Source organism: Mus caroli, unplaced genomic scaffold (genome assembly GCF_978045245.1).
Source record: "Mus caroli unplaced genomic scaffold, Mus_caroli_1 scaffold_19, whole genome shotgun sequence".
NCBI classification, from domain to species: Eukaryota; Metazoa; Chordata; class Mammalia; order Rodentia; family Muridae; genus Mus; species Mus caroli.
The window spans coordinates 76,203,095-76,227,446 of record NW_028227274.1 but is presented as its reverse complement, the minus strand read 5'-3'; the positions used below and the strand labels follow the sequence as shown (position 1 = coordinate 76,227,446).

At 48.0% G+C, this 24,352-nt stretch overlaps 1 protein-coding gene across 1 annotated transcript; it reads left to right on the top strand.

The window, feature by feature from the left end:
* The first annotated feature begins 8,340 nt into the window (after positions 1-8,340).
* Positions 8,341-22,347, top strand: Siglec15 (sialic acid binding Ig like lectin 15). The gene is made up of 6 exons (XM_021150161.2): positions 8,341-8,480; positions 16,420-16,479; positions 16,829-17,212; positions 18,053-18,424; positions 19,495-19,525; positions 21,909-22,347. The coding sequence occupies exons 1-6, from the start codon at positions 8,429-8,431 to the stop codon at positions 22,033-22,035; spliced, it is 1,026 nt and encodes a 341-aa protein (XP_021005820.1). The 5' UTR covers positions 8,341-8,428; the 3' UTR covers positions 22,036-22,347.
* The last annotated feature ends 2,005 nt before the right edge of the window (positions 22,348-24,352 follow it).

Genomic DNA, 24,352 nt, shown 5'->3' with positions numbered 1-24,352 from the left:
GTCCCAGTGTGTGAAGATAGAGATAGAGAATCCCTAGGACAAACTGGGTAGAGAGACTAGCTAACTAGGCAAGTGCTGTGCTCAACTGACAGACCTTGACTAGGTAAGATAAAGGTTGACCTGATGTCAAACTCTGCCCTACACACACACAGCCTAAAGGCACACACACAGGCACACATACACACATATACACACAGTCAAACAATTCTGAGTAAGTATATTCCACGTGGACGGAACTCAAAATGAAAGACGATGTCTCTCTCTCGACATAGAGTAAGATGCTTCCCAGAGTCTCCCTGTGATGACGACTACAAAGTTGGACTCGGTCCCTCCGCTGTCTGCTGTGGAGGCTGTGCTCTCTTGGAAGGCACCAAAGCTCTTCTTCTATGACCAATAAGATGGGGGGGGGGGGATGACACAGAAAGCTGAAAATAGCATTTCTACAAAAGGGGAAATGTTGACAAGACATAGGAGGAACATCCCTCAGAAGTTAGCCAGAGGCTGAGGCCTCATTTATCCTGACTTAGACACCCTCAGCTTCGTATCTCTGCTCTCAGCCTAAGACTGGCAAGAGCTTGGCTCACTAAGTCCCCATGTTATATATCAGAGAAAGTCCTGCTCGCTAAAGTCTCTACACAAGCAGACAGCTGACTTTCTAGTTGCCCATGTCTGCTCTGGCCCTGAGTGACTGCATGCCCTGTCTAGTTGGGATAAGACTAGAAACAGCCATTGCTGACAAATAAACGCTCACACCAGCCTGAAGCCTTAACCCCACTACCTCAGGAAACAGCCACTCCTCTACCTTCTACCTTGTCAGAACACCCCACCCGCTGCTCCTGACACACACTTCAATTTCTCTGACACAGGCTGGCTTGAGCTTCACTTCCTCCAGATTCAACCTGGCTGAGAGCAGCCCAAGCTCCCGAGAATCGATCTTTCTTTCATGTTCCAATCTTTCCTTGGCTTTGCCCGGGCATTCGCACAGGGGCATTGCCTACCCTTCAGCAGGTTGTGTCATGTATATAAGGCGTGTAAATCACCACAGCCACCAAGACACACATGCTCTCTTCCCTGGGATGCCAGCATTCATTCACAACTCCCCTCCAAGACCCTACCACATACATCCCAATCTTTCCCGAAAAGCGACTACAGGAGAAACTGAGGCAAAGGAACATAGATAGAAAGAGGAAGTGGAAAATGATGGTGCTACTCCATTGTGATGGGATTGCATCCTAACAGACCCACGGTAAATTGAAGACTCATTCAGTAATCTAATGTACCAATGTAGTAAGATGCTACACCTAGGGTTAGCACTCCTGTGATACTGTTTTATGATAAGACAATGATGTCGCTGCCTCCCTTTGTCCAGTGTCTTGAAAGCTGATCTCGCTGCAAAGTACTGACCTAGAAAAGATTAAAATGAAAAGCCTGGTGTACCATTTCTATTGAATACAAATGTCTTTCACGTGTTAGACCTAGTGGGGAAACCCCCACTCAATTCCCAATTCGGCGTACACCCAAAAAATCACGAAGGACCATCTTGATGTAAATACATGAGGACGTTTAATTACGGAGCTCCGGACCGACATGCATCCCACACAGGAGATAACAGATGTCGGCCACGAGGCTTGGAAGATAGGGGTTTTTATGGGGTAAGGGGCTTAGGGGTGTGGAATTCAGCATAGTGACACACTATTGGCTTATTCAAACATCAGCAGAAAAATTACATGTACGTGCAGGGTGTCAGAGTTCTGTGAGTTGTTGATGCAGTTTAGATAGCCCTGTTATGTCTTCACATTTTTATTTATCTTTAAGGTTAAGATGTTCCCAGGAATGTTTTAACTACGGGGCATACCCAGGTTTGTTTTTCTTTATTCTCAGCCCCAGGCAGCCTCTAGGCTCACAAACAACCAGCAATTTCTGAGTACTTTATATGACTTACAGGTCTTGAATTTTCATCTTTCTTTCATTCGTCATCTTTAAGTCATAAAATCACGCACAGAGCACTCATAAATAAAAAAGTCCTACAACCACGGTCCTATTTTGCATTGGTCCTTCTACCATCTTCCATGCCTACCCCAGGTATTTGTGTATAGATCAGAGAAACCTTAAGACGTTCTGCAGGAAGTACATTCATACATGAGAGGTCTAGAAAGAGACAAGAACAGACTAGTTTTTCAGAAACAGTCTTGATTTATGACTATTGTACTGGTATCTTGACAATTTAACATTTACCCCAGACAGAAGTCTCAATTTAGACAGTGTGTATACCATCCAACTACCCGTAAAACACAAGCGGCCTGCCCAGTGGCCTAGGGCCACTCCTTTGGGGAGTTGTCCTTGCAGAGCTGCTTACGGCTCCTGTCCTTTGCCCTTCCACCGTTTCCTAATCCCTTTTTGAGACATTCTAAATTCTAGAGAAAAGCCCCACCTACCTGTCTATGATGTTAACTGCTAAGTAATCCTTTCCATACATCTATGATGTTAACTGCTAAGTAATCCTTTCCATACACAGAAACCAGAACATCTGGTGGCCTTTGGAAGGCTTGTCTTCGGTCTTCCGTTCTGCATACCTGACAACATTCAGCATATAAACCAATGTGAGGTTAAACCTGCAAAGTACATGTCTAACTCCAAGGAGCTCTAGTGCTCAGGGGCTGCACTGGCACCCGCTTGGCAGAGCAAATAGTCGATTGCTTATGTTGCCCAAAGGAACCTTGGGGACTTTGCTTTCCACCAGATGTTTGTGTCTCAAAGTTACCCTGTCCTCATTCTAGGCTAGAGAAGTACATGGGAGCCTCTGTGAAGCCCCAGAGATCCAGGAACCAGGGTTTACATCAGTCAGGTCATCATGGCCGTCTACCATCTGACATTAGGGGCCGAGGCAGGATCAAATTCAAGTTCCCTAGTAACAGATCAATATCTCAGAGAAACAGGGCCTTCTCAACATGAATGTGGAAAGATCTGAAGACATGGTAACTGAGAAGCCACTCACCGCCAGTGGCTTTGAGGTCAAATAAATCTCCAGTTGTGAACCCCTGGACAGGTTGCAAGCCTTGGCTTTCAACATGTTCACCAATAAATGCTACATCCTCTCAAAAAACAAGTAAAATAAAAATAGCTAGGAACAACCATCAAGGGGGTGCAGGCCACTGCCACACCACCTCCAGTAGGATCTGTGTGACAAGTTTTACAGACTGAGGCAATTGACCTCAAAAGGGGGAGGCCTCCTGGTACGGGTTGTGGAACTCTTTGCCGGAGAAAAAATATTAAGCCGTAGTTCTCATGGCAATCTATCTGTTTTGTTTTCTCTTAAAGAAAAGGTTCTTTATTACATGCTCCTGGTAGTCTAGACTAAGATCTTAAGCGAGAATAATGGGTAAGAAACCATCCCTAGAGATGGGGTCACTAACATGACCTTATCCCCAGGGAAACCAACGCTTTACTTTCTAAATCCTTTACAAAACTATTATGATAGATAAAAACTTTCCCAACAGTAAAATTTCATATGGCTACACGTGTGTCATCAGAGGTGGATTTTGGTATATGGTAAAGAAAGCTTTAATTAGAGAGAATTAAAATAGTTCAAATTTATACGTTGAAGATTTATATTAAAAAAAAATCAGGCATTAGATGTTAAATAATAATTGACCATATTGGGCTGGAGAGTTAGCTCAGTGGTTAAGAGCACTGACCATAAAGATTTATTAACCTGCTTTTGGAAATATACCACTAGCCTTGGATGACTGCCCCATGGAATATATCCTTTTAGAATTGTTATATTTTGATGATTTATAATGATGTTACCTGTTCTGTTTGTGATGCACTGAATACATAGTTTCAGAGTTGTAATGCTTGGATGATTTTTTATGCTTTACTGTGCCAAATGATTTTTGTTGGTATTGTGATTGTTTCACTAGATATAGTTTCTAAGAGATATAATGTTTGATTTTTTTAATGTATAAAATCCCCTGCTTGAGAGCTGCAAAATACACTCAGATTCAAACTGTCTGTGTTTCTGTCTGTAACTGCCAAACCCTTACCCACCTAGCTTTGAGTACCCTCATTCCAGGGACCTCCATACCTGACTGGGGTGGTCCATGGCAGGCCACTGAAGTGTTTCAAAAAAAAAAAAAAAGGAGACACACTCTAGGTGACAAAGGCCTGCTCACACCACACACACACACACACACACACACACGCATGCACCCACGCACGCACCTATACTTTTCCACACACTTCAATAAATAGGCGTTGGAAACCCAGACCAAGCTTTGAGAACATCAGTTGCTGGTTTACCTGCTTACCTTGCCAGGTAAACATCTTTTCCATTTATTGTTTCTCAAGAACTCTTGTTGTAAACCAGACCTACTGTCATAAGAAATACCCTGGTGTTGCAAAGCCACTCCTTTAGGGAGTTGTCCTGGGTAGAATTTACCAACTCCTCCTGCCCTGTAAGATTCGTGCCCTTCCCTAAGCCCTTTACCTCCCTCCCTCCCTTTTTTCCAGCATTCTAAACCCCAAAGATAAGGTCACCACTGCTACATCCACTCCAGTAGTGATGAGCGCGACAAGCCCCCAAAACCTGGGCGCTGTCCCGAGGCGAAAAGTTCATGGAAACTTAGTCTCCTGGAATTGTGGCATCCTGTATAACGAATGCTCCAATGTCCTTGCTTTAGTTGGTAAACGGATCTGTGTGCTTTCCCTTAATATTACTTTATTACAAGAGCTCCTAAGGATTGATATTTTGACATATAGCTAAGTTGGATTCTAGGCAGTCCTTGATCCGACCTTGGGCATGAATAGCTAAGTCACTGGCCTACACAGAAATTTACCATTATCTCGGAAGAAGGAAGTTTGTGACCTAAAGAGGAGCCAGAGTAGATACTTAGAACTATAGGTAGCTGAGTTACACCCATACACAAGTATTTACAATGGTCTAGGGGGAAGGTGGACTATACAATAGACTAGAGGAGGAACTATGGCAAGGGCACGAAACCCTTGCCCCTGGCTTCTAAGATTAAGTGGACCTTAGGTGGAGCTGTTTTTGATCCCTGTTATTAACATTGAATTTTATCCCATTTGGTTCCTGCCAGTCCTCCCGTGTTTGCATTCCTCTATTTTGTATAAGAATCCAGTAACCTCTTTGTACCTGGCCAGTATGTCACCCAACTTCCCTATTTTCTTCTGTATAAAAAGTTTGATGCTCAATTTGACAAATTACATTCAGATCCACACTCCCTCATGTCTGTCTGTCAATTCCCGCCGACTCCTTGTCCACCTGCAACCAGAGGCCCATTCCACGCAGACAGGGACCAAAGAGGGTCTGCAGCACACCACAATGGTTAAGATGTTAACTGACATATAATCTTTCATCAACTTTACAGAACCTAAAGTGTCCAGTGACCCTTGTCCCCGTCTTTAATTCTATGCATCAGTCAACAGAAATCATGTAAACTGAGGTAGGTTTTAACCTGTGGAAACATTCTATGTCATGCTAAAAAGAATTACAGGAGCTAGCTTCAGGGGATACAGGACCATTATGCTGTGTAGGAAAGAAGAAAAGAAAAAGAAAAAGAAAAAGAAAAAGAAAAAGAAAAAGAAAAAGAAAAAGAAAAAGAAAAAGAAAAAGAAGAGGAGGAAGAGGAAGAAGAAGGAGGACGAGGAGCAGGAGGAGGAGGAGGAGGAGGAGACTTTCACTGTTGTTGAAGACCCGACTCAGGGTCCTCCCCTGCTTTTATCCCCTACAGAATTCTTTTTCATTCCTAAATCCCATAGATGGAGCTTTGACAAGGGCTCAAGCCTGTCTCCACCTTCCTAAGAGCAAACCTTGCATAAACCAGATTCCTTTACACCAACTGCTTCACCAAATATTGTCCTTCAAGGGAGGTCAGCTTGGATGTTGTTGCTATAACACTGGAGCAAGTAGGAGGCTGGACAGGTAAGGTGTGAGTTAGAAAATAAGAGTTAGAAAAAGAGAGAGAAAGAGATGATGAGAAAGAGTAAGAGAGGGATGAGAGAGTGGGGAGATGGAGAAAGAGGGAGGGGGGCTGGTTTATATGTGTAGCTAGAAAGCCCCAGAGCAGAGGGTGGCCCCACTCTGCCACGGTGAACAGATCTGCCACCCACCCTCCAAGTGTCCCCATCACCATCACCATCATGTCTCAAGTCTATTTTCTTAAGCTAATGGTACAGATTTCCTAAAGACCAGCTCTCCCAAAATAGCACTAAAGGCTGGAAGAGGCCAGCGAAATCCAGAAAGGACCATGGGCAAGCCACATCACTACTGAGGCATGTTTCATCCTGGCTCTCACCTAGGAGACAATGTTCACTTAGGACAATGGAGCTCCCATTCGTACTTGGGGACCCAACCCATCACTGTAACAGTCTCAGGGGCACTCTGTTGTCATCCTGCGTCACTGATGGGCTGGCTGTAAGTAGTGAGAGCCTGGCTCTGACAACATTTTCACAAGCTTTGTCACATGAACTACATCTCATTCTGTCATTCCCCTCAAGGTGGCAAACCTCACTGCTGTCCAACATTAGGAAGAACTCACATGAGATCCCCACCTTACCGTTGTGATCTCTGTGTGGAATGAGGCACACAAGTATAGTTCACCCTTATAACTGGCCATCACACTTTACTCTGTGGATACAGTGGTCCCCCAGTACCATTGGTATACACACATACATACATACATACATACATACATACATACATACACACATACTTGCACATTCGCATACTCACATGCACATACATTCACATACACCATATACACACTCACATATACACTCACACATACACTACAGATATATACACTCATACTCACATGCACACACCACACACATACACACTCACACAAACATACTACACACACACTCTCTCATACGCACACCACACAATATACATATTCACTCACGCACATCACAGACACATGCACACACCACACACATACACACTCATACAAACATACTATATATAAATACACACTCACATGCACACACCACACACATATATATTTTTTCTCACACATACCACACACACATATATATACTCACACACTAACACATACATATATACTCATGCACATTAACATATACACACAAACATACACACATATACACTCATACACACTAACATCCACACACATATACACATACACACTACACACACAAACACACACATATATACTCACAAACACACATACATACACACTCCCATATACCACTCGCACACCACACACTACTCACACCACACACACACAGACACACTTATACACATCACACACACATTCACACACATGACATAGTCACACACTAATACACACCATATACACATACACACACACACCACATACACACACACATACACACACACACACACACACACACACACTTTCCTTCTCCCTCCCAAGGGCTCTGACCTCCACCTAACCATGCCACACAATGGCTCATAGAATGGCGAGACCTCTTACTTTTCTGAGAACCAAAAGCTATGGCCTGACCTGGGGCCTGTTAGAGATAAAAATGACTTGCCCAACTAGACCATCCAAATCCACATTTAATGAGATTCCTTTCAGGGGTAACCCTCACAACCATTAAGCACAGATGTGCTACACTCAGCGACAGACCCTCTGCAGAGGGCTCTGGTCACAACCAGAATCGTCTGCTAGTCTGTGCCAGTCTAATCTTTTCCTACCAAACCCTGACAAATTCCAATGGGAAACAAACTTGTTACTACCTGGACAGGGTCCTTAACCCTTTGACAACATGTTTGCAGAAAACAATATATTTTTAAGAGGAAAAAGTAGGGCTGGAGAGACCACTCAGCAGTTAAGAGCACTGACTGCTCTTCTGAAGGTCCTAGGTTCAAATCCTAGCAACCACATGATGGCTTACAACCAAGAGCTTTGACGCCCTCTTCTGGTGTGTCTGAAGACAGCTACACTGTGCTTATATGTAATACTTACATTATATATATAAAATCTTTTTATATATATTATATATATACATATACATATATAAAGTCTTTTTTTAAAAAGAGGAAATAGAAAGTGGAGTTAGGGAGAGAAAACCATCTAGAATTGCTAAAAATGTAGGATGGGTTGAGAAATGAGAGGAAAGAGGAGGAGAGGCTGGAAGAGCCAGGCCTGTCTTCTTCCCCTCTGCTCCACCACTCTTCCCTGGGAGACTCACCCCAGAGCTTCCCGTTTGTCTCCCACATGACTAAAGCGCACGGGTCCTGCCGACTCACACCGCTGGCTACTTGGCTGCGGCTGCCCAGCTCCTCCAGCTTGCTTAGAGCCCAGAGGCCCTGCAGACTTGGCACAGAGCACACCCACCTGCCTTTGTCACAGCACACTAAGAAGGTTCTCTGTGGTGACCCGGCTGGGTAGAGGGCTGCTGGGTCTGCAGGCATCAGAGCATGGAGGGGTCCCTCCAACTCCTGGCCTGCTTGGCCTGTGTGCTCCAGATGGGTGAGTTTCCCCTATTTATTCTGAGCCAAACAGAACAAATCTTAGCTAGGTTGTCTACCCTCAAAACTAAGCAGTCGAGTCTGCCTCCAGGCCTCCAGGTCTGTTCAGGAGAAAAGCTACAGATTACAGGGCTGTGGTGACAAGGGGCAGGGGGCCAAATATTGGCCTTGTCTTAGGTTTCCAAGTGACTTGGGTCAGGGCCCCGATTTCACAAACCTGTGTTCACCACTCTCTCTATCTTTTTCTGCGAGGGGATTAACTCCCTGGGATGAAAAAGATGGTGCAGGCTCCGGACATACTTTGGGTGTTGGTGGCGTCCAGCTGTCTCAGGGACAAGGAGAGAACAGCTTGTGGGTGTGTGGGAACAAACATGAAGATTGTTCTGTGTGGGGAATCAGGCCAAAGACGAGCCACACTAACCTGCTAACAGGAACACCGTTATTAGTCAAGGTTCTCTAGAGTTACAGAACTTATGAAATGTCTCTAGACTAAGAGAATGTATTTGAATGACTGATAGTCTGTAGTTCAGCTAAGCCAACAATGGGCAGCTGTGAATGGGGAGTCCAAGAATCTAGCAGCTGCTCAGTCCCATGAGCCTAGGTGTTTCAGCTGATCTTCTTGTATGTGCTGGAATCCTGAAGAAGTAGGTTCCAACAGATGTAATTAATGGCAAGAAAGCCTGTATCTTCCAGCCTCAAGATCTGGATCACAGGTGTGCCCTCCATTTCTGGATTGTGGCTCATTCCCAATGTTGTCAAGCTGACAACCAGGAACGGCCATCACAAACACTATGGGGTGGGTGGGAACTCTTCCCTGGGAACAGTACTTCTCAAGTGCAAACTCTTTGGCTCTATCCATGACCTTCAGAATCACGAACCCAACATTGCCAGCCACCTCCTCAGGGGGTGTCAATGCCCAGTGCAAATGAGAGTGTCCAGGACAAATGGCAAACAGAGCTCAGAAGCCCTCCTCTCCCAAGCCATCCTTTCCCCAACTCCATCCTAGAACCTCCTGCTCAGCAGTGCCTGCTCCATCACCTGCATGGCCACCATGCTGCCATATGCTGAGGTCAGGGCATTCTGAGCTGTCTGTCAACTCTGCTGGGGTGGGGTCAGGTAGAACTGATATATGAACATTGGTGTGTGTGGATCCAGCCCTCTTTCTTCCAACTTATACCATGCCATTATACAGTGGAAGAGATGAGGATCAGTCAAGTCTGTCTTTTCCCCAGGTGACCTGGCTGAGACATCTTTGTGTGAGGGTGAGATCTAAGGGGGTAATCATGTCCCGACCTGGACTGGTGGATTTGTGCATTGCAAAGGACATAAAAGTGATATCGGGTGCAAACTTAAAATGCTGGCCCTGGTATTCATCAGCCATGGGCCTGCCAGTTGTCTAACTCTCATGAGTCCTAGAGAACCAATCCCTGTCACTCAGGTCACTGAGGCCAGGGGGAAATGGAACGTTTAGTGAGTAGGTCTTTCCTGTTCCCAGCAAGCATTGTGGGAAAGTCTGCTCAGCTGAGGAAGGCCTACATAGAGGAGGGAAACAGAGCAGAACCAGAACCACCCTGGATACCAGGGCAGGACAGCTACGTGAACACACCCTGTGGTGGGCACTAGATGCAGGACAAGACCAGCCTGTGGCTCTGTGTCTCCATCAGCTCCAGTGATTGGATCATATTCACAGCCATGTCACACCCACATGGCTGGAGAAGCAGGGCTAAAGGAGAGGCCCGAGGGGAGACGAAGAGCAACCAGGCCTTCTAGTCACATCCCTTAGACTCACCCATCCTGGAACCTTCCAGGCACATCATTAAAGGATAGAATTCCTGCTGCCCGTATCTTCTTCCTCCTCTCAACTTTCCTCCACTGACAAGCTATCCTGCCACCTACAAGGTCAAACAAAAAATGGCTAAAGGAGAGCCAGGTGGAACAAGGTGGTCAATGAACAGCAGCATACCCCAGCTAGACCTGCCACCTGTAGGTGATATTTGATGACTAGGTTGAACATAGCTTCTCCCTGGAAACCTGGCTCTCTGGGTACCACAATGCCCAAGAAAGCACCACTGGAAGCACGCTTGAGAACACCCTGCTAGCATGCCCAGGTGGTTTGGAGGAAAATGGTCCCTTACAGATAGTCATACTCTTCAAGCTGACTCCATGTCCACTGGAGATGTAATCACTGGAGTCGGGGGTCAGGGGGAGAGACAGAAACACAAGGTTTTGATGGACTCCAGTTCTCACGGACATGATGCTATCCCTCCTGAAGGAACAGTCATTGTGACTCCCCACCTGGCCTCATTCTACATCTAACCCTCAAATCACAGAGAACCGCCCTATAAAGGCCACCATAGCCAGCCTGATCTTTTTAAGTGTCATTCTTTGGCCCTTACCCCACCATGATGTTCACTTTCCTGTCTGGACCGTCTGGTAGACCTTGAACGGAACCATATGGAAACATCAGAAGAGGCTTGAATGGTGCCTGTTCTTACTCCACCACACACTGAGAAGCAGTGTGACTGTGTTCAGCACCTCACAGACAGTCAACACAGACTCCCTGCAAAATCTCTGCCTCCATCCTCACCGAGGGACCAGTGGAAAGCTTTGATCAGCTGTGGCCAAAGCAAAGGTTTCCAATTCTGATCCGGTCCAGTTCCGACTCACTTTCTGCAGCTGGGCTCCTTTGTCTTTCTGCTCCAGCGAGCCTTTGGGATAGTGCATTAAGCTCTCCCCGGCTGCATCATGATTAGAAGGTGTGGGAACTGAAGCCCCGCTGGAGGGACACGCAAGGAGCATCGGTGGGTCACATGATGCACAGCTCTGAGGGAGCTGTGAGGTGGAACCTTTTCCAGTAGCTCTTTTTTCTTAAATTTTTAATTGTTTGAGAGTCTTATTATATAACCCAGGTTGGCCTAGGGCTTATTATGCAGCCTAGGCTGGCCCTGAATTTAATATCTCCCTGCATCAGCCTACTGAATACTAGGACCATACTTTTGAACGTCGGGGAGAGATAATGTAAGGTGGCGGTCACCATGTGTCCCCAGGAGGAATGGCATCGTGGCAGGAAGAACTGGTACACTCAGCCAGCCAGAATTTTAGACTTGGTCACTTGTGTAAACATTCAGAAATAGTTTTTCATGGAGGACCTAGCAATCCAACAGGCATTGAGACTCACCTAAGGTTCCACACTCAATTCCAAGCCAGGGCTAGAGCCCCTGACGCTCCATCTAAGGGACATACCATGGAAGCAAGACAGCATTGAAGACAATGAGGCTACATCTGTGTGTAGGGCACATATGATGAGTCAGAGTTCTCTGGGTTTATTCCTCCCCGTAATGTCATTGTTGGTCATTTCATCCCTGGGTTATCTTCTAACAAAGCACCTGTCACTCGGCCTGATATGAGATCATGGTGAGTCATGGCTCTATGGTTTTCCTCAGTAAATGATATTTTTACTGTATCATTTCTGCTCTGGGATTTCATTGTTTCTGGTGATTCCTTCCCGGCTTAGTGGATGTCTGCTGTCATTCCTTAAATGTCCTTAGAAAGAGAAACCACTCTCTAACATTTCATTCCTTACGAGGGCTGAAATGGTCTGCTAGGCTCTGCTGTACCAAAGCCGGCATGGTCCCACCATCCCTGGTAGCCCAGCTTTGGAGGCAGACACTTCAGGCAACAAGGATGTGGGCTTCTCATTGACCCCTGGATGCTTCCAGACACAACACACCTGAGAGAACCTACAGAAAGCGCCACAGTCTCAGTCAGGGAGTCACGCCTGACACTTTTTAGCAGGCACTCACGGGCTTGCCAGAGGTGATGGAAAATCCTACCAGATGCCAGGAGCCAGGAGCTCTGCTAAAGCAATGTCTTTGTTCTCTGCTCAATACCTGCTAAGGACTTCTCGCCTTCTGCCTTGAGTCCTCAGGGTGGCCCTGAGGATTCTGCCTAAGACAGAGCATCTCTCTCTTTTGAACCCACTCAGCACATGAGCAGGAAGCACTGTATCGGCTAATGGGAGCCAAGACAGAGCCTCTGAATAAAGGGTCTCGGTGCTCCCTTAGACTCCTAGAGCCATCTCTACCTGCACCATTCATTTAGAGCACACTTTATAATATTTCACAGCAGGATGAAGATCTGGGAGAAATTCACAGAGGCATGCTGCCCGATGTTAGAGAGACTAAGTTAAGCCTCTATTACCATTTTCTCCTGGCAAAGCCAACTGAAGCGACATGTCACCAGCATGCCTCCGCTGGCAGCAGAGCCCTCACCTACCTGGGATCTTGGCCTCCTCTGACTGCTTTTGGCATTGCTGGGGTATTTCAGAGTTCCTCGTAGAGTGGGTAACTAGGGGAATTTCCCCCAAACTTCAGGACAAAAATGTATTTTTTTTTTCCTTGCAAGCCCTCTCCCGCTTTGGGGGCTTTTTCATTGAAAACCTTAAATGTTACTCTCACTAGCTGCAGGCCTGATGGGCAAGGAGCGGGTGAAGAGGCAGTGGAGAAGCATTGCAAACCTGTGTGAGCTTCTGAATGTAGCATGTAGTTTACAGAGAAATAGCAAGGAGATACTGTATCCGCTACTGCAGCAAGGAGATACTGTATCCGCTACTGCAGCCTTCTTAAAAACAAAACAAAAGGCCTTGTCTCTGGAGTTTAAACTTTCTATGCAGCTTCTTTTATTTTTGTTTAATCAAGTGAACAGAAGTTTTTTTTCCCCCATGGGGAAACAAAAGAATATTTTGCACCTGTTCTTAAGCAACTGGGCACAGTGGTGGGGAGCAGGGAGATGGGGGTGCAGAGCCAGCCAGGGGCAGGCTGTGGTTCTGCTACTGGTCAGTCACCAGCTGACTTTGAGAAGTCGCTTGGGCCTTCCAAACCCTCAGTTCCCCCCTCTCTAAAACGGGCCATTGACAACATCTCATGGGGCTGTTATGTGTTTTAAATGAGATAGAGAATGATTCACAATGACCCCCCTTCTTCAGCAGTCTGGCCTCCACAGCCCATCATGCGTTCTCTTCCCCCTCTGACAGCCAGGCTTCATGCTTGCCTTTGCCAGTTTTTTTGAGACAGGGTCCCGAGTATCTTTAACTCCCTATGTAGACCCAGGCTTTGGTGGCGTGCGCACCTTTAATCCCAGCACTCGGGAGGCAGAGGCAGGTGGATTTCTGAGTTTGAGGCCAGTCTGGTCTACAGAGGGAGTTCCAGGACAGCCAGGGCTACACAGAGAAACCCTGTCTCAAAAAAACAAAAACCAAACCCCAAATAAACCAACAAAAAACCAACCTCCCTATGTAGATAAAAGTGGCCTGAACGCCTAATAACTCTCTTCCTGAACAGTGAGGCTTTCTGCACAGGCTGCCATGTCTTTCACAGTCACACCTTACAGCTTGGTTCTCTGCTCCCTGTGCAGAGACTGTCAAGCCCAGGTCTCCGTGGAATTCATTCTCTGGACTCTGCACACACATACCTCCTCTCTGTTGGGCTCTACAACCCCTGCCTGCTATTTCCAATCCCTGCAACTCTTTCCACCAGCCCTCATCCTTCTGAAAGCCTAACCCCCTTTCATCCCAGGGTACAGGGGAGAGATACCAGAGCTAGGATGGGTGCTCAGAGACTCTTCTGGCAAGGGTGATTTATCAGATAACAGAGGTTGAATAGGAGAGATCTGGCAAGTGAAAGTAGGCTGGCGACCATGTTCAGACAAAGGCAATATTGTCTGTATCTTTCATCAGAGCACCTGGCAGAGCACAGCCTAATTACATGTTCACTGATCTTTCTCCAGCTCGATGATAGGGGACCCTGTTCATCTTTGTCCCCACAGCTCATAGCCCAGCACCTGGAGCAGCGTGCGGAAGTATCCAATAAATGTTTGCAGAATTGATGAATGCACAATAGCAGACTATGTGTGGGCAATCCGTGCCTGACTCCGTGAGCTTGCAAGATGCAGAATTCAAGTCTAAGGTCACAGAGGGTAGGGAGTACAGGAAAACTGAGGTAGGGGCTGAGGGTGCACACTCATAGTCCCAGCTGTTAGGAAGCTGAGACAGGAAGATTGCAAGTTGAACTTGTGGCTTGTTTGAGCCACATAGTGAGACCCTCAATCCAAAAACAAACGACAAACAGACAAATTCAGACGTGCATGGTGATTTATGCCTGTAATATAGTACTCAGGAGACTACAGCAAAAGACTGACATCAATTTAAATCAGATCAGAATATACAGTGAATTCCAGGCCAGTTTGAGCTACACTGTCAGACAGACAGACCTGAGGAAACTTTCTTCAGCTAGATGTCCTGACAGGATCAGCACAATCGTCACACAGGTTTCTCACATATGAAAGGCAGCCAAACACGTTCTTACTAAGGATAAACGTCCAGCCCCCCACTTGAATTCAAACACGTAGTTCAACTTGTCCAGAGCAAAAAGAGATTAAGCCTAAGAACAGGCCGTGTGAAACAGGAACTGTGGTTTAACTCGATGGTCTTCCAGCTCTGTGCCCACAGCAGGATCCGATTGGACATTCTGCATCCCAGCCCAAGGTGCACAAGAACTCGCTGCACTCTGCAGGTGCAGCACACTAGGGCCACCTGGGGCAGGACTTGAATGGAAGGGGGGGGGGAGGTGAGCCATCCTCTCTCATCAGGAAAAGGTAATGAGTCCAAGAGCCACCATAATGAGCTTCTGCAAGCAGCAGCTGGGACCTGTACATGAAAGCAGTGGCATTTCTGGTGTGGTTCCGTGCAGGAATCTCCTGTCGATCCACAGGTGTATGGGCTCTACAGGAGATGGACTAGCAGCGGTGGCTTGAGGGCATTCCAACCCAGGAAGTCATTGAGGCTCACTGACCACAAAGAGCACTGGGCTTAGTTAGCATCAGGAAGAACTGGCTTTTCTCTTTCCTACTTGCCTGGATGTTGGCCTTCATGTACACATCTATAACACTCTCTGCCCTGTCTTTCTCCTCTTGGGTGCTTTCAGGACAGATGGCATGGTGGTGTGGTATAAATAAAGGGACTGTGTATAATGCAAGCCCAATTACTCCCTGTAAAGGTCCCTTTTGTGCACTGTGCCTGCCCCAGGGCACTGGCTGGGCAGGCTCAACCACCTGCCTCCTCTTGGGGAGGTACCACCCCTGGCATAACCTTCTGAGACTGAACACCTCCATGAACACAGCAACAGACAGCCCCATGGTTTGCCAGCACTGGGTGAACTGGAAGCAGGGCTCAGCTTCCACAACCCTTGGCTCTGCATTCTGAAGAATGTGGTTCACCAGGTGGTGGGCAAAGTGAGGCTGGAGCAGAGGTGCTCAACCTGTGGGCCGCACGCCCTTTTGGGGGGAGGGGGGTTGTTGACTGACCCTTTCCTAGGAGTCACCTAAAACCACCTGCATATCAGATATTTATATTATGATTCATAACAGTAACAAAATTACACTAATGAAGTAGCAACAAAAATAATTTTATGGTTGGGGTCACCACAACATGAGGAACTGTATTAAAGGGTCGCTGCATTAGGAAGGCTGAGAACCACTGGTCTTGAGGTATAATGCAGTGTGCACGTGCACAGAGTACCCACCATGTTAAAGTACCCACCACGAGGGTCTTTCTCTGCCTGAATACTGGCTTTTTAAGCAGCCAGCCAGGACGCAGTTCACCTGGGCTGGCTCTGATTCTAAAGGAACTTGTAACTCTACCGGTGTGCTTCAAAGCACTGTCCCCCCTGTAGGGTCTGGGTTTCTCAACTACAAATAAAGACTGTTAGAGCCTTCCGGTGAATCACAGCTTCTTGCCTTTAGGGCGCTCTAATACAGGCTGTGGGTCCAGGCAGGTCTGAGTGGAACACGGACTTTGCCTCAACCTCGCAGTGACTCCAATTATTTAACTTTTCTGCGCCTCGGTGTATTAACATGTAACAGGGGCTATCTACATTTGTCTCTAGGATCCCTTGTGAAAACTAGAAGAGACGCTTCGGGGGATCAGCTCAACACAGAGGCGCACAGTAAGTGATTTTATCACCTTAGGGATCTTGTAATACAGGATACCATAGCATCTCAGCAACTCTTTTTGACGGGTAGTGTGGGTCACACGCCAGGATGAGACAAACTGTCCAAGGAAGTGTCTGAGGACTTTCTAGTCCGACCCCCTTCTTTTTAGTCATTGTGGAGCACAGCTAGGGAGATACTTCTGAAGTCACAAAGTGGAATTCCAGCAGAAAGGAACTAAGTGTTGCCTGAGTCCTGGTGTTTGCATCCCTGCCTCCGGGAGTCGAGGGGAGTGGAGTGGAGATGCCCCCAAAGGTCAAGGACCGGGTCGCCCTAGGCTAAGTCTAATGTGTCTCTGACCCGCAGGTGCCCCGGCGCAGCGCTGGTCCATGCAGGTGCCCGCGGAGGTGAACGCGGAGGCTGGCGACGCGGCGGTGCTGCCCTGCACCTTCACGCACCCGCACCGCCACTACGACGGACCGCTGACGGCCATCTGGCGCTCGGGCGAGCCGTACGCGGGCCCGCAGGTCTTCCGCTGCACCGCGGCGCCGGGCAGCGAGCTGTGCCAGACGGCGCTGAGCCTGCACGGCCGCTTTCGCCTGCTGGGCAACCCGCGCCGCAACGACCTGTCCCTGCGCGTCGAGCGCCTCGCCCTGGCGGACAGCGGCCGCTACTTCTGCCGCGTGGAGTTCACCGGCGACGCCCACGATCGCTATGAGAGCCGCCACGGGGTCCGGCTGCGCGTGACTGGTGAGACGGGCTGGCGGCTGAGGAGTGCGGGGACCCAACTTCGCCCACATTCCCGAGAGCGTACTGGGTGCTAGGGAGGCCTCTGAGAACTTGGTAGAAATGGAAAATTCAGGTCCTAGGAATGGCCCGCCTGGGACTAGTGGGTGGTGTCCAGATGCTCCTAAACACCCGTAGTTGGCAAGGAAGGATTGAAAAACAAGCAGTCAATAATTCTAAAGGGCTAGGGGTTGCAGTAGAAAGTGCGCACCAGCTGGGCGGTGGTGGCGCACGCCTTTAATCCCAGCACTTGGGTGGCAGAGGCAGGCGGATTTCTGAGTTCGAAGCCAGCCTGGTCTACAAAGTGAGTTCCAAGACAGACAGGCTACACAGAGAAACCCTGTCTCGAAAAAAACAAAAAAAGAAAGAAAGTGCGCGCCTGCACTGAAGGATTTCCCATCCTCACCCCACCCCATCCTACCCCATCCCACCCCATAAATCCCCGGTTCCCAGAGCACTGTGCTGCAACTGGCCCCTCCCTACGTTGTGACCCAGCTACAAGCCTGGCAGTCCAAGCAACACACGACTTTGCCAAATCTCAATGAACCCATAAAATGAGAGCAATTGTGATTACCGTTTTACACATGGAGAAACTGAGGCAGAGAAGAGAAATAACTTGCTAAGGCCATCGCTGCAAAAGGACCCAGGAGCCCAGCCCTGGGCACTCCCTTACCTCCTCCCTCCAGCTTAGCAGGGAGCGGGCCAGGGTGGTGCTACCCCTTGCTTAACCAAACCGTGGGCTCTCACGCTCCCGCGAGCTTTGTGCTCTGCAGGGTGACCCACGCCGACCCTCTTCCCCCGCAGCTGCACCGCGGATCGTCAACATCTCGGTGCTGCCTGGCCCCGCGCACGCCTTCCGCGCGCTCTGCACCGCCGAGGGGGAGCCCCCGCCGGCCCTCGCCTGGTCGGGTCCCGCCCCAGGCAACAGCTCCATTGCCCTGCAGGGCCAGGGTCACGGCTACCAGGTGACCGCCGAGTTGCCCGCGCTGACTCGCGACGGCCGCTACACGTGCACGGCGGCCAATAGCCTGGGCCGCGCCGAGGCCAGCGTCTACCTGTTCCGCTTCCACGGCGCCCCCGGAACCTCGACCCTAGCGCTCCTACTGGGTGCGCTGGGACTCAAGGCCTTGCTGCTGCTTGGCATTCTGGGTGCGCGTGCCACCCGACGCCGACTAGGTGGGTACATCCCAGATCTGGGTGGGTGAGAGGGGGGAAAAGAAGGCTCCCTCCCCTTTCTGCCGGTCCACCTGACGTGGCACATCAGAAATCTTTTCTGCACCTGCATCAGCTCCGTTCCTTCTCTCTGCCTGGACCATGAGATGGAGCTCTTCGCAGCTAGGAAAGGGAGGCTCTGCAAAAGATTTTGAGTCACACAGAGACACAAGCCTGTAGGCTCTCCATCACTTCTTTTACTAACTACAACGCCACAAATCAGTGTCCTGTAAAGGTCGGGCCTCCGGCTTCTCCCGTACTTTTTAACTAGCATCTTGAGGTCCTGAGGTTATGGACCATGAACACAAAGATGCTCAGATGTGATTCCCTGCCAGGTGGTAAGAGGCTGGGTCTGCAGAACTCCTTCTCATGGAGGTACTGCAGAAGGTAGAAATTGCAGAAGACAGGGGGAGAGGGGATATCCTGCAATTCTGAGGTCTTAGTAAGTTAGGAGGGCTCAGCCAAAATAAAATAAAATAAACCTTCAGGACACAGGAGCTTGGAAATCATAAATGGCACACCTGGCCTGGGAACCCAGTTACTTTTAGAGAGTCTCTCCATGCTGCTGTCCCTGACCTTGATGGGGCATCTGTTGAGCACCCGAAAAGGGAGGGACCTTCTCAGAGCCTCTCAGTCTTGGCCAACCAATAAGGTTAGCCTCCAACTCTCCAGGGACACAACTGCAGAATTTGTCTCTGGGGGCCCCAGCTGCGATCCTTGCTGTGACCCTGTCATTCTTGCTGGTTCCTCAAACTTATCAAACATGTTGGGTTTCAGGGTCCCCAGAAAGGCAGTTGTGTTCTGCCAGACCACGTCTCTCTTAACATCCCCACCCCACCTCCCCAGCCGGGGTCAAGTTAACCCTGTCATGTATCAGGTTAAGTCGCTCCAGCTAGCAATCCATCTGCTGCACGCTGCACATTTCCTGGGGGACTGCCTCTCACCGTGGGGCGGGGCAAAGTGTGAAGCTGACAGGTTGGCTGGAGACCACTGTGCAAATTCACACCTCCTCTTTCTCCATGTCCCTCACACAGATCACCTGGTCCCCCAGGACACCCCTCCACGGTAAGTACTCACTGCCCTTCCCCCATCTCTGCCTATCTCATTGGCCCAGGCATGCCACTTTCTCAGATCTGGGAGTTCGCAGAGAAAAAGCAGACATAGGGCAAGGCTAAGGCAGTAGGCTGGGCCAGGGCCTGGGTCATACCCGAAGCGCCCTGCCCCTCCATCGAGCACACCCCAGAGTGGGCCAGGCTGACTGTTACTGCATCCAGGACACAGGACCTTGCTGTCTATGACCCCAAAAGCAAATACCACCAAGCTGTATCCTCCTGTTGCCTCCCAGCTTTCTAGAAATTAGCCCCAGAAGGGTGCCACTGTAGGAAGACTCATCCCCCAGGCTTAATGCTGACTGCTTCCAAACAAAATCACCAAGAGCCTGGCTTAGATGAAAGATCTAGAAAGACATTAAGCCAGAGTCCACTCTTTCCTCTTCAGTGTCTACCCCAGTAAGGGACCTTGTTGAGGGAGAAAGAACCCAGCTCTGGAGTGCTGTGCCTGGTGCTGGCTGGGAGCACACTCTTTCCAGCTGCTCAAGTCTTGACAGCCCGCCATATGTGCATCTCCTTTACTGACGTGCAACAAGATCAGAGTCACAACACTGCCTGCTGTACACTCATTTAACAAACATTTACTGAATACCTATGATGTAGCAGGAATAACATGGATGATAGAGACAGGAAATCCAAGCCTACACTCCAACGTGTACAGTTTTGCACAAACATAACAAGACCATCTGAGATCCGTAAAGCTAGTGATAAAGCAGTGCCCAGTGGGTAGCCAGGCGGCCATGACTGCTTTAGATCTGGATATTTTCTTTGAAGACGTGGCCCTAAAGACACCAAGCTGGAGGCTGGAACCTAGGGTGGCCAAGGTGATAGGGATATCCCAAGAGTGAGAACTGTAAAAGGATCTTCTGTCCTCCTGAAGTAACTGTCGTCTCTGAGGCTCACTGTCTCTGTCTGCTAACTTAGGCCTAGTTCTGGACGTTTCTAGCCTTCATACAGTCTAATCTAGGCCTAGAATGTTTTCAGCCTCTGAGACTCGCTGCTGAATAAGCTCACCCTTTCTAGCTCTTTCTGAGCTCTGGCTGGCTAGTTCAACTCAGCTGTTCTGGCTCAAACTCCTCTCCAAGCTGACTGATACAATCTGGCTTCTCTCTTGGAGAGAATATTTTTGCTGTGCTTGGCGTCTAAGTCTGGCAATCTGTTCTAACCTTCTGGCTCCTTCTCTTTCTCTGACTTGTCTTCACCTGTGTCTAGCTTGCTTGTTCTCTCTTCAACCTGTGTCTGTACAACTCTCCCAGTAAAACTGCTTGCTTGCTTGCTTGCTTGCTTGCTTGCTTCCTCTGTCTCTCCTCCTCCTCCTCCTCCTCCTCCTCCTCCTCCTCCTCCTCCTCCTCCTCCTCTCTTCTTCTTCTTCTTCTTCTTCTTCTTCTTCTTCTTCTTCTTCTTCTTCTTCTTCTTCTTCTTCTCTCTCTGCACTGCTCCCTTAAGTAGCTTCCCTTTCCTCTCTCTCCTCATGAGAGTTGGGTGTATCCTATTCTGTCAAATCTTTCTCCGACTCATCACTTTGTCTGCCACTCAATTAGACTTAACTTTCAAACATGCATGCTTCCTTCTACAAACTAACTTCACCTTCATTGTTTGGGATTAAAGGTGTGTACTCAGGGTTGAGCTATAACTAGAAACAGGTTTTTTTTCAGTAAGTAACACAGTCTCTCAGGGTTCACCGTGTGATCAAATATCCTGCAACAGAAAACCTTAAGTAGAAAGGTCAGGTGGGATTTGGAATGGACACAGACATGGGGGGGAGCATGGAAATGTGGGTTAAGATGGCAAGGTTGGGGTAATTCTGGGTGAGGTAGAAATCAGAATGGTTTGGGGTCATACATGAGAGGTTGAATCTGAACAGAAGGGCCCAAGAAATAGACCCAGAAAGCGGCTGCTGTTTCTTCTATTCTGGCAGCAACCAGGGGAAGGGACTCTCTGAGGTGAAGGGAGGGAAGCAGGATATCCAGAGTTAGAGTTGAGTCCTAGACACAGAGACCAGGAGGGAATGGAGTAGGGGAGGGTGTGTGCTTTGTCTCCCGCAGTGGGTGGGAGGCTGGAGGTAGGGATGTCTGGGAAGCAGTCAGATCTGAGGAGATTGGGGACATGGAGCTGGGGTCTGAAACCTCTGACAAAGTCACTTTGTAGGAGATGGTAACTGGTCAAGGACGCTATCACCAGCAGCATCCCCCTGTCTTACGTTAATCAATTCCCCAGCCTCGCTGCTTCTGGCTCCACTGCCTCCCATATAGCATCTTTCTTGACCTGTTGTTGGGGCACAGCCTGGGAAGTCACCTCGCCACATATTGGGTGGTAAGTCGATTTTCTCCTGTCTACAGGTCTCAGGCTCAGGAGTCCAATTATGAAAATTTGAGCCAGATGAGTCCCCCAGTCCCCCAGCTGCCACGTGTTTGCTGTGAGGAACTCCTCAGCCATCACCATCTAGTCATTCACCATGAGAAATAAAGGACAGTACAAGGCTAGACCTGCGTAGCTCGTAATTCCCAGGTTCCTTGGCCAGGCAACATCCAAGGGGACCAGGACCCTGCTCACAGAGGTTCAGAGCCTCACGGTATTATAACAACAGTGGAGCCAGCAATCTGGGGGTATATGTATGCCCACATGAGCCTCAGCATGAAACATCTGGAAAAACTCCCCTTGTTTTATTCTTCCTTAGAACAACGTAGTAAAGCAGACAGGAAACTAGCCATAATGTCTGGAGGTCCAGGCTCCAGTCTGCTTTGTCATGGACTTCCAGTGCGGACCAGGACACTTCCTTCACCTATCTGGGGCTCAGCTGAAGAAATAGAAGATCTAAAAGACCTGCATAAACTCCAACTCTAGCTCAAAGGTGGGCCTCTGGATTGCTGGATTCTTAGGTAGGTGTGACACTGCTCAGCCCTGTGGAGAACAAGGCACTCCAGAGAACTGCCTGAGACAGGAGCTGTGCAAACTGATCAAAGGTACAGCAAACCCTGGAAATGTTATAGCAAGAAGTGTGGAGCCCCTGCCTCCTGAGATCACACAGATGGTTCCAGCCCTCTGCCCACCTGTAATCATATCAGCTGACCCACACTTCCTTAATCCGGGACCCACCAAGAGAAGGAGACTGAAGACCCATAGTCTCAAAGCATCTGAAAGCTGTATGTCAAAACCTGGGAGACCTGAAGGGGCTCTGGGTCCCAGTAGTTTAAGGCAGCTGTGGCTCTGACCTCTCTTGGGGAGTGCACTCCCTCCTAGGATGTGAAAGTCCAGGAGATCTGGCAGTGTCTTCCCACTTGCCCAAATCCAGCCAGGCTAACTTCAAGAGTGGTGCTTTCCTTACTTACACTTCAAGTGCATTTGTTGGTCCTATTAAAGGAGAGAGATGTACTTGGGACCAAGTAAGCCACAAGACAGGAGGCTAAGGAGACCATGTTTTTCTGGGGACAGCATCAATATGTACAGGGCAATCGGTTTCAGGCTTCCCACTGCGCCAGAGCTTCAGGCAAGGCGGAGCTCAGGCAAGGGCAATGACAGATCATAGTTATTCCAGGATCCATCGAGAGCTGTTAAGAAAGCACAGGGCTGATCTTTCCATCTTCTGAGATCTTCTTCGATTTCTTTCTTCAGAGATTCGAAGTTCTTATCATACAGATCTTTCACTTTCTAAGTTAGAGTCACACCAAGGTATTTTATATTATTTGTGACTATTGCCAGGGTGTTATTTCCCTAATTTCTTTCTCAGCCTGTTTATCCTTTGTGTAGAGAAAGGCCACTGATTTGTTTGAGTTAATATTATATCCAGCTACTTCACTGAACTTGTTTATCAGGTTTAGGGGTTCTCTGGTGGAATTTTGGGGTCACTTATGTATACTATCGTATCATCTGCAAACAGTGATATTTTTACTTCTTCCTTTCCAATTTGTATCCCTTTGATTTCCTTTTGTTATCTAATTGCTCTGGCTAGGACTTCAAGTACTATATTGAATAGGTAGGGAGAGAGTAGGCAGCCTTGTCTAGTGGGATTTTAGTGAGATTGCTTCAAGTTTCTCTCCATTTAGTTTGATATTGGCTACTGGTTTGCTGTAGATTGCTTTTATCATGTTTAGGTATGGGCCTTGAATTCCTGATCTTTCTAAGACTTTCATCATGAACGGGAGTTGGATTTTGTCAAATGCTTTCTCGGCATCTAATGAGATGATCATGTGGGTTTTGTCTTTGAGTTTGTTTATACAGTGGATTACGTTGATGGATTTCTGTATATTGAACCATCCCTGCATCTCTGGAATGAAACCTACTTGATCATGATGGGTGATTGTTTTGATGTGTTCTTGGATTCGGTTTTCGAGAGTTTTATTGAATATTTTTGCATCGATATTCACAAGGAAAATTGGTCTGAAGTTCTCTTTCTTCGTTGGATCTTTATGTGGTTTTGAGTATTTGGTATCAGAGTAATTGTGGCTTCATAGAACAAATCGGGTAGAGTACCTTCTGTTTCTATTTTGTGGAATAGTTTGAGGAGTATTGGAATTAGGTTTTCTTTGAAGGTCTGATAGAACTCTGCACTAAACCCATCTGGTCCTGGGCTTTTTTGGCTGGGAGATGCTCAATGACTATTTGTATTTCTTTGGGGGAAATGAGACTGTTTAGATAATTAATCTGATCCTGATTTAACTTTGGTACCTGGTATCTGTCTAGAAAAAATTTCCATTTCATCCAGATTTTCCAGTTTTGTTAAGTATAGGCTTTTGTAGTAGGATCTGATGATTCTTCTTAGAAACAAAATACCCATGGAAGGAGT

Excerpts from the sequence above, each read along its gene's own strand:
- Siglec15 (XM_021150161.2), top strand. The coding sequence starts at position 8,429 with ATGGAGGGGTCCCTCCAACTCCTGGCCTGCTTGGCCTGTGTGCTCCAG. Across the intron at positions 17,213-18,052 it reads GGTCCGGCTGCGCGTGACTG|CTGCACCGCGGATCGTCAAC; the intron begins GTGAGACGGGCT and ends CTTCCCCCGCAG. Across the intron at positions 19,526-21,908 it reads CCCCAGGACACCCCTCCACG|GTCTCAGGCTCAGGAGTCCA; the intron begins GTAAGTACTCAC and ends TCCTGTCTACAG.